Source organism: Sprattus sprattus (genome assembly GCF_963457725.1).
Source record: "Sprattus sprattus genome assembly, chromosome: 3".
NCBI classification, from domain to species: domain Eukaryota; kingdom Metazoa; phylum Chordata; class Actinopteri; order Clupeiformes; family Clupeidae; genus Sprattus; species Sprattus sprattus.
The window spans coordinates 21,062,526-21,076,770 of NC_137922.1; the positions used below are offsets into that span (position 1 = coordinate 21,062,526).

Below are 14,245 nucleotides of genomic sequence, written 5' to 3' on the forward strand. Positions count from 1 at the left end.
CATCCTCAAATTCATTTTGATAACATATGGTCATGTGAAGGACAGGTAAACACCTGTGTCTTCCCAATTAGCCATCCAGAATATGCCCTAGTTCTGGAACAAAAGAAAAGCTTTCACAGCATGACATTGACAGCTTTACTGACAAAAAGTGTTAGTGTGTTGGCAAGCTTCTACCAGTGTCAACTGGGCTTATGGAGGCGTTTGCAAGGTTTTTGCATAACTTAGGTAGTAAGCTTGCTTGTTTTGGAACAGAACTCCGTATTGCTGCTTTACGGTTTTTCTCCATTGCTTTGGATCATTTCACGAAACAGAAATGACATTCTCAAAACAACACGTGCAAACCTCCAAACCACTGGGCACTTGTTCACAACAGATTGGAATGTCTCATTCCTTTATCAAATTGCAATTGCTTTAGAACATTCTTGTAAATGACAAGTACATTTGCCTACAGTTTGCACAAATTTCAAATGATTTAGCACCTCTTTGAAAATGGTTAGGTTCAATTGCCTTCAGTTAGCCCAATTACCAATTGAATACATCTTGCTGGTCTAAACCGAGTGTTGCTTCCCAGTCAAGTCGCTGTTCTCTGCAAAACATGTTGGCATAATTTCCTTGTGTACATAATCACCTGCACAATAGTTCAGTCCAGTCCACTGTCAAAATACTTCAGGCACATAATATCATGATAAACATCATGGTATATACTGTAATATGGATCTCTTGGATTATCGGCTTAATTTTCAGGTGCAACTAGAACTTTACTAATCATGGGGGAGATTCACACATCACACAGTAAGTTAGCTGACAAGTCTTATCCAGGAATATGTGAAAGTGACTCTACGGCAGAGGTGGTGTAGACACACACACTCTGAAATCCACCTCTGCATTTGACCTATCCAGGGAAGTGACACAAACACAGTGAAGTGAAGTAACACTTACACGGAGCAGTGAGCTGCCTTTGGTTGCGCCAGGGGAGTAGTGATCGGGGTTTAGGTGTCTTGCTCAAGGGCACTTCATGAATCCAGCTAATTATTGCATGGGGAAAAGGGTATCCCGCTCTGCCCCCTGTGAGGCTCGAACTCACGACCTTCAGATTATGAGACTGACGCGCTGCCTACTGCGCCAAGGAGGCGGCTGAATAGTGAGGAACACAGTGCAACTTTTTTTTTAGAAATATATTATTGCAACTGGGAGTTTAGCCACAAGGTGGCGCTACATCACTGTTCTTCACCAAAGGACATACTAGTAAGTACAGTGACAACTGTTGTCACTTGACCCACTTTATGTTTGAACACATTTGCAATCAAACATGAACATAGATAGAGTACATTCACTAAACACATTTTATTAAACAAAGCAGCACATAATACAGGTATTGTGCTAAATGCAACTTATAATTCAAACTATCTCGCAAACCATTTAAACACCCAGTGTCACCATCCCATTTACCTTTGAAATGAAGTCAAAACACAATTACAAAAATTTAAACCGACATTTTATTTATGAACATAGGGCTGAAAACACATTGTAAAACACATACACAGGTACAAGACCACCCTCCCTCCCTCGGGAGCACGGTGTCTTATTTTTATTGTAAACCTCTCAATAAAATACAATTCCATTATAAATCTGAGCAGTGCTGTTAGATTCACAGATACTGAGAGACGGTCTGAGGCGAGGCCTTTATGTGCATATGCTTGCTGACAGGATAGATGTGTGGATGCGGATGTAGGTGTCCTTATGTCAGTGTGAGTACAGCATTCGGTGTGGTGCTTGTTAAACATCCTTCCCATCATTACTATGTCACTCTTATATGCAAATTCTCAATAAGTGCTTGAATAAATGATTTAACACACATACATATAAATCACACACACACACACACACACACACACACACACATAATTACCCCCCTCTGCAAGCAACACCATGCCACACAGTGTGTGTGTGTGTGTGTATGTATGTATGTATGTATGTATGTATGTATGTGTGTGTGTGTGTGTGTGTGTGTGTGTGTGTGTGTATGTGTGTGTGTGTGTGTGTGTGTGTGTGTGTGTGTGTGTGTGTGTGTGTGTGTGTGTGTGTGTGTGTGTGTGTGTGTGTGTGTGTGTGTGTGTGTGCTATTCATTAACTTAACTGGCTTGAAGAAGAATACAGACACCAAAACAGGAATCACTGAATGATCACAGTAACTCGGTCCAACTCAGTTCAAACCAGACTCCAGTGAGAAGAGATATCGTATAAAAAAATATAAAAACACATCAGAAAGTACAGTTTGGATACGAAAGTCAGGCATGACTGTCTTTACTAGCCTATAAGTGACCTGACTTGGCAAATACAGCATATACACAAGACACATTTGGCTTAGGACTGGCTTAACACAGCTGGGCTGTTGGAGGCGTTGGTGTGCAGTGTGCAGAACACCAGGGGAGGAAGAGGTGCAGTATGGGGGGGGGGGGGGGGGCTGGGGTGGTAGGACGAGGTGCAGGACACATGAGGTGTTCAGGCGCTCCGGCGCCTCTGCGTTAACCATCTACAGAAATAAGCAGAAAGAATAAACTCATGAATATGAAGATTTTTGGCGTATGTGTGTGTGTAAAAAAAAAGACAGAGAGTGAGATGTGCATGCCTGGGGGTCTATACGTGTGTGTGTGTATTTGTCTGTGTGTGTGTGTGAGAGAGAAAGACAGAGAGTGAGATGTGCATGCCTGGGGGTCTATACGTGTGTGTGTGTATTTGTCTGTGTGTGTGTGTGAGAGAGAAAGACAGAGAGTGAGATGTGCATGTCTGGGGGTCTAAACGCATACGTGTGTGTGTGTGGGGGGGGGGGTTAATGTGTGTGACATGTGCACCTGCTCTCCTGCCCACGCAGGTCTTCTTGCACTCCTCCTCCGTGTCGAAGCGGTTGCGGTTTCCTTCACATCCTCCGTACCAGAACTGGGCGCAGGCGTTGGCCTGCCGTTCATAGTACCAGCGGATGATGTACTCACGGCACGAGCCTGGGTCCAGCTGCAGCCCACAGCGGGGGTCCAGAGGTACTATCTCTATTACGGAGAGACAGGAAGTACCGTATTACAGTTCACAGCGTCCACTCATTGCTGAAACAACAACAGCCACTAATGGAGATCATGGATATACTGTATCACTAATGGAGATCAGGGATATACTGTATCACTAATGGAGATCAGGGATATACTGTATCACTAATGGAGATCAGGGATATACTGCATCACTAATGGAGAGCATGGCTATACTGTATCACTAATGGAGATCAGGGATATACTGTAGCACTAATTGAGAGCATGGATATACTGTATGTAAACATGATCACAAGATCACAGTACAGGAAACATAGAATTGTGAAGACATACAGACACATATAGACAAAATATAGATGATCATTTGTTGGATTAGAGGCTGAAATATTGAGAGTGTGTACCTTCAGGGAAAGGGGGTTGAGGAGCAGGGACGTATGTAACAGAGGACGTGGACGTCCTGTTGACAGATGTCCTGTTGTCATGGGGGTGGGTCAAAGTGTGTGTGTCTCCAGTGGCACCACCACCATGCTGTTGTACACACATGTACACCCACACAGACACAGACACAGACACAGACACAGACACAGACACAGACACAGACACAGACACAGACACAGACACAGACACAGACACAGACACAGACACAGACACAGACACACGCACACAGACACAGACACAGACATAGACACACGCACACAGACACAGACACAGACACAGACACAGACACAGACACAGACACAGACACAGACACAGACACAGACACAGACACAGACACAGACACAGACACAGACACAGACACAGACACAGACACAGACACAGTCACAGACACGCACTCGCACACGATGAGACACACAGACACAGACACAGACACAGACATGCACTCGCACACAATGAGACACACAGACACAGACACAGACACAGACACGCACTCGCACACAATGAGACACACACACACAACACAAACAAGTGTTGGACAAAGTAATATAAAAAACTGACATAATTTAGTACTGGACTCCAAAAAAGTTAGACTGACCTCTGTTCTTCCTCCAATGACAGCAGTGTGTGTGCGGTCCCGACCTGAGTGTGTTCCAGTGTGTGTACCTGTGTGTGTGCCAGAGTGTGATGTTGAGTGTGTCCCTGTGTGTGTAACGCTAAGTGTTCCAGAATGGGTCCTCGTGTGTGTGCCACTATGGGTCCCAGAGTGTGGTGAGGTGTGTGTGCCACTATGTGTTCCAGAGTGTGACGATGTGTGTGTGTCTCTATGTGTTCCAGAGTGTGTGTCAGTGGGCGTCAGTGGTGTTCTCCCGTTCAGTGTTTGTCTGTTGTTGTTTCCATAGCCATCGGTGTTAGGGATGAGATTGCGTTGGCCATTGTGACCGTTGTAACCATTGTTACCGTTGTAACCATTGAAGCCGTTAAGGTAGCCACTGACACGGTTGTAGATCAGAGCACCAGAATCGTCCTCACAGAACTGGTTGACCAGTTTACTTTCCAGAGCTAGAAGGTCAAACAGATTTCATACTGTTAACAGGAAATAAATGGTAGGTAGAAGCAAAACAGAATACATGTATTGTTTTAGGCCAGCATTATAAGATAACAACAGGTGAAAAACGCAACTGCTGAAACTAATGTTGGAGCCTTAAGAAGCTGATGTACTTGAACTAAAACCACAGAATTGGCGGTTGTCAAACTATGACGTTAAAAAGATTAGAAATAATGGGTATGTAAAAATAATGTTTGCCTGAAGGCTAACTTTAATTGCCTCAACAAGTTTGAGCAAATACCAAGGAACTCAAACACCCAGCAACTACTGGATCAGTGTGTGGTGTCAGAAACTACACTGTAAACCCAAACAGTTCTACTTACTTATTATTAACATTATGTATTCAGTACTTAAAACCTGGTATTTAGTTGACCCAACTTCAAATGTATAAGTTTTCTGAGCAAGTGAAGACGTTTTAATTGTATTGGAATGTATTTGTTTGAGTAAACATTTCTCATATTCTCATAACTCATATTTTTTTAGTATCTGACGTCATCAACGTTGTTGAGAACACCATTGCAGGGATCTTGTGATGAGAGACGGAGACAGCAGACTTAAGGTAGAGGAGTCGTTTAGTAATTGCAAGGTTGCAGTTCGATTCCCCACTCCTCCTTACTAAGTGTAAGTGTGAACCCCTAAACTGCTCTTGATGTATAAATGCAAAATTCCTTGTAAATCGCTTTGGATAAAAGCGTCTGCTAAATCACCTCAATCTCTCTGGCAATACTGGGAAGGCTTTCGACCACGAACTTCCGCACACGAAGTACACACAGATGCAGGACCATGAGCAGTTAGCTGAATTTGACAAAACGTCTAGTGGATTCGAATCACGGACTGCACCTCTACATGGATTTTGAGTTTGTTTGGGCAGGGAGGTAGAGTGTTTACCTGGCAGCGTGTTGAAGTCGTCTATGAGGTAGGTGTGTTCGCTGTCGGGATCGGAGGCGATGAGGTAGAGCTCGTGCAGGAACTCCGCCTGCGTTGGGTCACTGGCATTCACGATGCCCAGCGCGTACATCTCTATGTTAATGGCGTGTGCTTCCCGCACAGCGATGTCCAGCTTGACGGGGTCACGCTTGTCCGTCTGCCCGTCTGTGATGACCACCGCCACCTTCCGCACGCTGGGTCGAGCGCTGTTGAATGCCCGTATGGCCATGCGGATGGCGCTGCCCGTGTGGGTGCCCTCGCCCATGTAGGGCATGTTACGGACCGCCTGCTTCACATCCTGCTTATTTGTGTAGGTTGTCAGTTCGAATTCAGTTTTGACCTGCAGTTGAGAAATATGTGATTAATAAGTAAAAAGTTGTAAAAAAAACCTTCTAATTCCGAAGGGGAGCACACTATTGTTCTTCGTTATTTATTCTTCCCGTTTTTCTTGCATCGAATCAGGCCTCGCCCGTTCGAGGTACAGACGCCGTTCAAACACCGAAACGTCCGGCCCGAACCGGTGCACCCTGCTATATCTTTTTGTGGCGGTACTCCTTGCCACTCTTTTTTTATTCCTCTTTTTCCATCACCTTTTTTCCCCATAGACTTGCATGGCAGAACTCTGTGGCATTATGACATCATAATAGGGTCATTAAACTGGCTTGCACCTGTGCTTCACTGACACCTGCGCCAAGGTCCCAAGGCTCCTCTTCTCTCTCTGTCCCTCTCTATTCAACTGTATAACTAGGAATATTAAGAGACACCTTCCATACCAGGGCTCTACTCACTCATGCATACTCACTCATGTTTACTCACTCGTGCATACTCACTCATGCATACTCACTCGTGCATACTTACTCATGTTTACTCACTCATGCATACTCATGTTTACTCACTCGTGCATACTCATGTTTACTCACTCGTGCATACTCACTCATGCATACTCACTCATGCATACTCACTCATGTTTACTCCCTCGTGCATACTCACTCATGCACACTCACTCATGCATACTCACTCATGTTTACTCACTCATGCATACTCACTCATGTTTACTCACTCATGCATACTCACCTCATGCATACTCACTCATGCATACTCACTCTTGTTTACTCACTCATGCATACTCACTCATGCATACTCACTCATGTTTACTCACTCGTGCATACTCACTCATGCATACTCACTCATGCATGCTCACTCATGTTTACTCACTCATGCATACTCAGTCATGCATACTCACTCATGCATACTCACTCGTGCATACTAATTTGTGCATGCTCATCCAGCAGGGAGAGTGTGTGTGGCAGGCGCACACGGCTGACACCTGCCCCAATTCTAAGGCACTTGTTCTCTCTGTCATGGCCGCAACAGAGCAAGCACACTCTCGCAGTTCGTTCACGAAACGCATTCTAGTTGGTTCAATGCTGCTGGCTGACATATACTTTAAATCGAAAGGGTGTTGGCAGGGAAAGATATTTTTTCACCAAAAACAGTAAAGTAACTAACCAACCTTCTAGCTGTGGAGCAAATGTAAAACTATAAAAAGTGTGGCTAGTTGGTTACTATCTAACCACGTAACCATGGTGCATCTGTAAAATAGATTAACTGAATGATTTTCCTCTTGGGATCAATAAATGAAACTAACGGACCTCATGGCTGTAGAGGACCAAGCCCACGCGTGTGGCGTTATGACCGATGGTCACACGATCCACCAGCGCCGCCACAAAGTTCTTCACGATGTTGTAATGGTCAGGACCCACACTCTCCGAGCTGTCGATGACAAACACAAGCTCCATGGGAACGTTCTTGCACTTGACGCCACAGCCTGTAGAGAAAGATGGCCGCCAATAAAAGACAAACAATCTCTCAGATCCGTGAGCCAACAATCAGCTATGGGGGGAAAAAAATGTAAAGTTTAAAGGGCTGATGTGTGAGTGTTTTAATGGTTACCACAAATCTCCTTGATCAATTTGATGACATCTTCTCTCTGTTTTGGATGTGAATCAGATTGCATATCGTCAGACATTTAGATATTACCTCCATCATGTACAACACTGGATGTATGCAAGTATATTATCTGATTGTGTACGTACCAGACGTATAACAACAGTAAAGACAGCCACCATATATGTATGTCTACATTAACATTCAAGTGGGTACATTTACCGTGAGGCCTACTTCTCCTTTCACACCTGGTCTCCCCTAAGACACAGAGAAACACACACACACACACACACACACACACACACACACACACACACACACACACACACACACACACACACACACACACAAACACACAAACACACACACACACACACACACATACAAACATACATATATACATAATGTTCAGTGACATGACAGGGGTGATTATGAAACAGAACATGACATTCTCCTTGACCAACTGGAACTAAAAGAAACATACGGTTGCAGTGAGGGAAATGCAAAAAAACAAACTTTTAGAAGGTGACCTACATTTACAGAAAACTAAAAGTATTGAACCCTTAGCAGGGTCCTGTCCATACTATGGAATGGCATACTATGTAGTATGCCATGTAGCATCATATTTACCGAAACTCCCCTGGTCAGTGTGCTCTGTCTGAAGGATATCTATAGCCATACTGTGCATTCGGAACGCTGACAAAAGGCTACCATTACTGCCGAAGGTTCTGAGTACTTAGTGAAGGGTCAGAATACTTATGGGATGGGATAGAATGGGACATTGCAGCATTTTTTTTCTTTTAAATGAACAAAACACTTTGCTTTGACATTGTGGAGTATTGTGTGTATATTGATTAGATGAATAAATTAATTGAATCCACTGTAAGACAAGTTTGAAACTAAACAAAATGTGGAAAACTTGAAAGCGTCTGAATACTTTCCTAATGCACTGTATGTGCTATCAGTTACAACATATAGCATGCCATTGTGTGTAATATGATGTATGGAGCTGCTCACTGATTCGCCAGGAACGCCAGGATCCCCAAAGTCTCCTTTGATGCCCTTAAGTCCTCTCTCCCCGTGGGAACCGCGATCTCCCTGAGAGATAGGAGGGGAGAGAGAGAGAGAGGAATGAGATAGAGAGGAATTGGATGAGAGAGAGAGGAATTGGATGAATTCAAAGGGGAATCTTACAGGAGAAGGTCTATAGGATGCTGTGAGTGAGGTCATCGCTTACCTTGGCCCCGTGGAGCCCCTCTCCTGGGGGGCCCCTCGGCCCCGTTATCCCCTGAGATCCTGGTTCCCCCTAAGAGCACCCACAACAACAAGGAAGAGAGTAAATGTGTGAGTGAGTGAGTGAGTGAGTGAGTGAGTGAGTGAGTGAGTGAGTGAGTGAGTGAGTGTGTGAGTGTGTGTGTGTGAGTGTGAGTGTGTGTGTGTGTGTGTGTGTGTGTGTGTGTGTGTGTGTGTGTGCGCATGAGCTAAGCTAAGTGTGAAGATGTCGGGGACACATGACACTGAGTTAAGTACTCGTATTTCCTTGCTAATCCTAACATGTTCATGTGTTGTGTGTGTCTAGTGTTTTTTTTACCTTTAAACTTAAATTTACATGTATGCTTGTGGATATGCGAGTATTTCAGTGAATAGGAAGGTTTACCTTTGGACCCTGGATACTGACTCCTTGGGGACCTACTGGTCCTGGAGGCCCCGGCCTTCCCTGGTTTCCCTGTAGGACAGAAGAGATAGAGAGAGAGAGGGAGAGAGAGAGAGAGAGAGAGAGAGAGAGAGAGATGCACAGATCAGAGACCAGGCACAACGTTACATTAATGCAGACACAGATCAATGATAGGTCACTTTGTTGCCAGAGATGTGCTTTGGCAAAAAGCACAGGGTATTGAGTGTAGATTGATGAGGGGGAACTTAATTTAAACCATTTTAGTATAAGTCTGCAATGTAACAAAATTTGAGGAAAATTAAGGTTCTCAATATTTTCTGAATGCAAGGTAGACTGTGGTTAACAACAGTGTGTGTGTTTGTGTACATACAGTAGGTGTGTGTGTGTCTGTTTGGCAGACAACTGGCTTGACTCTATACTTCCCTCTCTCTTCTCTGAGCCATGTCCCTCATCCCTCTTCCCCTCTGTAGGAAATGTACTATAAGCAGCTTAGAGGGACAGTCTGCCTGGTTATAATAACCATGGCCAGCGGTGGTGTTTAAACACATGTAGTAGCAGATGGTTTCTATCTTTGTCTTACTTTCTCTCTGTGCCTGCAGGTGTGTGTGTGTCGTGTGTGTGCGTGTGCGTGTGCATGTGCGTGTGCCTGTGTGTGATTGTGTGGCAGTGCGTGTGTGTGTGTGTGTGTATGTGCGCATAAGTGAGTGAGAGATAAAAAGAGCATATGTGTGTGTGTATGTATGTGTGTGTGTGTGTGTGCACTAGCATGGCTTCAGAGCCATGATAGATGACCTGTTAGAATGATATGCTTATTCGTGCTGCCTTTGAACACAACATCCCCGTGGATCCTTTATGACAGATCAGATGGGATTTGATTTAACTGAATAAACCCAACCACCCCTCAAGATCACCTGGGTTTGATCCAACCACCTCTCAAGACCACCTGGGTCTGATCCAACCACCCCTCAAGATCACCTGGGTCTGATCCAATTCAGCTTTTGTCCAGGATTAGACACTCATCCATTTCAATAGCACCAGATAAAAAGAACCATAAGATCATAACTCCAGCACTGTGAGATCGGGTTACTGTTACAGAGTGTTCAAAGAGGGAGCTACCTGGCTGTTTTAAGTGTAAACTAAGACAGTCCGTGTGTGCTTAGGCCAGAGGAATCTAATTGGGCAGAGGGCGAGAGAGAGATAGAGAGAGAAATAATGGAAAAATGAACAACCATGTGCATGAAATAGAGAGAGAGAGAGATTGATGGAGAAAAAGAAAAATTGATAGCCAAAGAGACATGGAGACAAAGACAGAGAGAGAATGGATAGAGAAAGGGAGAAACTGAGATAGCTGGAGACAGAGAGAGAGACAGAGAGAGAGAGAGAGAATTGATAGAGAAAGGGAGAAACTGTGATAGCTGGAGAGAGAGAGAGACATTTAGAGATGGAGACATTTAGGGACGGAGACATTTAGAGATGGAGACATTTAAAGATGAAGACATTTAGAGTTGGAGACATTTAGAGATGAAGACATTTAGAGTTGGAGACATTTAGAGATGAGACATTTAGAGACGGAGACATTTAGAGATGAGACATTTAGAGACGGAGACATTTAGAGATGTATGTTTCTGTTTCTGGACTTACTGGTGGTCCCTGCAGCCCCTCTCCTGGAGGTCCAGTCAAACCGGGCAAACCTCTGAAGCCTACATCGCCCTGGTGACAAACATCTTATTTACTAATAATTGTATTATAACACATACACCCATTTACATTTAGCAAACACATTCACAAAAATGAGAGAGAGAGACAGAAAGAGGTATGACACAGCACTGAACACACCCATCCACACACACACACACACACACACACACACACACAAACACACACACACACACACACAGAGGTGATGTTTGTACCTTTGGTCCAGGAAAGCCCAACCCTTCTTGACCAGGTTCACCAGGAAGTCCTGTAAGACCAGGAGGGCCCTGAGGGATACAGAATCATATTCGTGAGTGTGCTTAACTTGCACTTACAGCAGTTACATTCCTGCCCTTCTTTTTTCTTTTCTATGTCATTTTTCTATTTCTTATGTAAAGTAGTATTTATTGTTACACCAGCGCTTAGCTTGACTGTTCTCTCCCTTGTACGTCGCTTTGGACAAAAGTGTCTGCTAAATGACTAAATGTAAATGTAAATGTCATGACCACAGTAAGCAACCAACAACAAAATTAACCTGGGAACTTAAACCTGAGAACTAACAAAACCATCTAACATCAAAGGCCTACTGAAAACAAACACAGCTGACCAACAGATGCGTAGAGTAGGGCTTACGTTAGGACCCGGATATCCCTCCCCTTTGGGTCCAAATGGACCTGCAGGACCCTGGTCTCCCCGGTCACCCTATAGAAGGTAAAAGGATGAATAAAAAACTGGAATGGACAACAAATAAACAGACGAAAACAAAATAAAACACTGATTGTCTCAAGGCATACAGTAGCAGTTGTCATCAATCAAATATCAGTTATGAATTCTGTGCATCCTGGAATATGAATTGGAGTGTGGGATTATAACTCACTTTTGGACCAGGAAGTCCATAGCCAGCCTCTCCGATTGGGCCAACTGGTCCAGGTGAACCAATATCACCCTAAGCATCATAAATACATAGTTACAGGTCAGTGGATATTACGGTGTATACACAATCTAATACGTTTCAATGTTCCTCCTGAGGAATTTCATTGGTATAACACGCATAAGGTGGTATGGGCATATGGGCGTTGGTTGACTGACAGGCTTACCTTTGGTCCAACTTGCGAACGTCCGGGCATCCCTGGAAATCCAATTCGGCCAGCACTACCTGGCTCACCCTACACAATCAGATTGCAAGGTATTCAATAATGATCTAAAGGGCTAAACGATCAGTATTAAGAGTTCCAATCAGGGAGTTGTGGATGTGATACACTGCTGAGTTAATCCGTTGCACAAGAATGCAAATAACATTGGACAGTGGCTCTGACTCAACTGGAAGGAAAATAAAAATAAAAACGAATAAACAAATAAAAAAAAAACACAAGATGTCTTACCTTTGGCCCTGAGGGTCCAGCCACGCCATTTGGCCCAGACAATCCCCTAACACCTCGTTGACCTTGGTCACCCTGCAGAAGCACAATACGCAGCATAACTTAACCGCCAGCTACACATGACTTAACTCACCAACATAGACATTTAGGTGCACATAAGTGCACACACACACACACACACACACAAACACACACGCACACGCACACGCAGGCACACACACACACACACACACACACACACACACACACACACACACACACACACACACACACACACACACACACACACACACACACACACACACACACACACACACACACACAACACACAAACAGACTGATAATAACATAATTGAAGATATTATTTACAAGATGAATGACTTTACCTTCTCCCCCTGAGTGCCAACCCCTGGTGCCCCTTCAGGTCCCCTTAAACCTAGAACCCCTGGCTCTCCCTAATAAACACAAACAGAGAGAGAGAGAGAGAGAGAGAGAGAGAGAGGGAGAGAGAGAGAGAGAGAGAGATAGACAGAGAGAGAGAGAGAGAGGGAGGGAGAGAGGGGGGAGAGTGAAGGAGAGAGAAGGAGACAAACCAGTACCAGTTAATACATGTCTTACTTACAGTACTTTCTGTGGATACATTCATGTTAATCCATGTACATGAATGATCTAATTAATATTTTTTCCATATACCTTCTGACCAGGAGCTCCATCTTCTCCTGGAAGACCAGGTACCCCAGCAAACCCAGTAAACCCTGGTTCACCCTAAAGAAACACACAAATACATCATTAAAGAAATGGGTTCTTTGTACACCTTAATATAAACAATCACTGGCATTATTTACTGGTATTTGTGCCATAACTCCTGAGATCATATAAGGCACAGTCAAAATGCCAGATATCTGATTTTACTGCACTGACGCGGCCCACAGCAGATGGGGCCCCCTTATGTGCAGCGGTTCTCATTAAGGTTTCTTTCTGATTAACAGGGAGTTTTTCCTTGCCCTCCTCCTACCTCTCCAGACTTACCTTGGGCCCAGGCTCTCCCGCTCCTCTATCCCCCGGTGACCCGATCTCCCCAGGCAGCCCCTGATCTCCCTGCATTAGAGAGAGACCAAAGACATACACGTAAGCATAAGATGCATTTATGAACTTAGCCTTCTGTTTAGCACACACACCAGCACACACACACACGCACCTTCGCTCCTGTGAACCCCTCCCCTGTTGGTCCACGCAGGCCTGGGGGCCCCCTGGGTCCTTCTATACCCTATGGGATTTAAGCACAGGCAATCACATTGGCCTACTAGCATACACAGTCAACAGTTATCAATATGTGACATCAAGGCACAAGACAGACAGATTCTTAGCTGATGATGACAGGAACTCATAATGAAGGACAGTATGTTCAATATTTACATCTTTTTTTAAACTGAGAGAGCCAATCACACAAGCACACCCAGACTCACATACACACACACACACACACACACACACACACACACATACCAACACGCACACACACACACTGGCACACCTGGGTGCACACACAGAAAATGACTAATGGCCACATAAACACACACATGCTTGTGAGAAATCCAGTACCTTCTCTCCTTGGACACCTGCTCCTGGTGGACCGAGTGAACCTGGAGATCCGGGAGGCCCAAAATCACCCTAAGAGTTGGGCCACATACACAGACAGAACAATGAACGGCGTAGCCTGCATGGAACGGTCTGTCAGCGTCAAGTACAAGTTGAAACTCCTTGAATGAATGCTACGGAAGGTTATGCCAAAAGACTTACACTTTCGGGTCACACTTTATTTGGATGGGCCCCTATAGACCATCTACCAATGTTCAGATTATAAACAAACTATCTGTTGTTAAAACATCGTTAACTTCAATGTATGGTTACAGTTAGGGATAGGGCTTGGGTTTGATTCAGATGATGTTCAGTGAACAGGCAGAAAGACTGAACTGGAATTTCAACCATCCTTCCGTAAAGTCCCTGTAGGCGGACTTTCCAAATAAAGCATTATCCACTT

The 14,245-nt window shown here is 44.4% G+C and overlaps 1 protein-coding gene across 1 annotated transcript in view; it reads right to left on the minus strand.

Annotated features, from left to right (window-relative positions):
• Positions 1-2,375: 2,375 nt before the first annotated feature.
• LOC308362669 (uncharacterized protein) overlaps positions 2,376-14,245 on the minus strand; it is a gene marked incomplete at both ends in the record, with an annotated part of 33,107 nt that continues 21,237 nt past the window's right edge. The window contains 22 exons of the mRNA XM_080835398.1: positions 2,376-2,389; positions 2,853-3,044; positions 3,440-3,566; positions 4,072-4,535; positions 5,470-5,848; positions 7,161-7,336; positions 7,462-7,498; positions 7,678-7,713; positions 8,473-8,553; positions 8,693-8,761; positions 9,113-9,181; positions 10,772-10,840; positions 11,044-11,112; positions 11,459-11,527; positions 11,703-11,771; positions 11,923-11,991; positions 12,208-12,279; positions 12,591-12,659; positions 12,898-12,969; positions 13,234-13,302; positions 13,403-13,471; positions 13,807-13,875. Of these exons, the coding sequence (XP_080691524.1) occupies positions 2,376-2,389; positions 2,853-3,044; positions 3,440-3,566; positions 4,072-4,535; positions 5,470-5,848; positions 7,161-7,336; positions 7,462-7,498; positions 7,678-7,713; positions 8,473-8,553; positions 8,693-8,761; positions 9,113-9,181; positions 10,772-10,840; positions 11,044-11,112; positions 11,459-11,527; positions 11,703-11,771; positions 11,923-11,991; positions 12,208-12,279; positions 12,591-12,659; positions 12,898-12,969; positions 13,234-13,302; positions 13,403-13,471; positions 13,807-13,875 (2,409 nt within the window). The remainder of the gene's footprint in view (positions 2,390-2,852; positions 3,045-3,439; positions 3,567-4,071; positions 4,536-5,469; positions 5,849-7,160; positions 7,337-7,461; positions 7,499-7,677; positions 7,714-8,472; positions 8,554-8,692; positions 8,762-9,112; positions 9,182-10,771; positions 10,841-11,043; positions 11,113-11,458; positions 11,528-11,702; positions 11,772-11,922; positions 11,992-12,207; positions 12,280-12,590; positions 12,660-12,897; positions 12,970-13,233; positions 13,303-13,402; positions 13,472-13,806; positions 13,876-14,245) is intronic.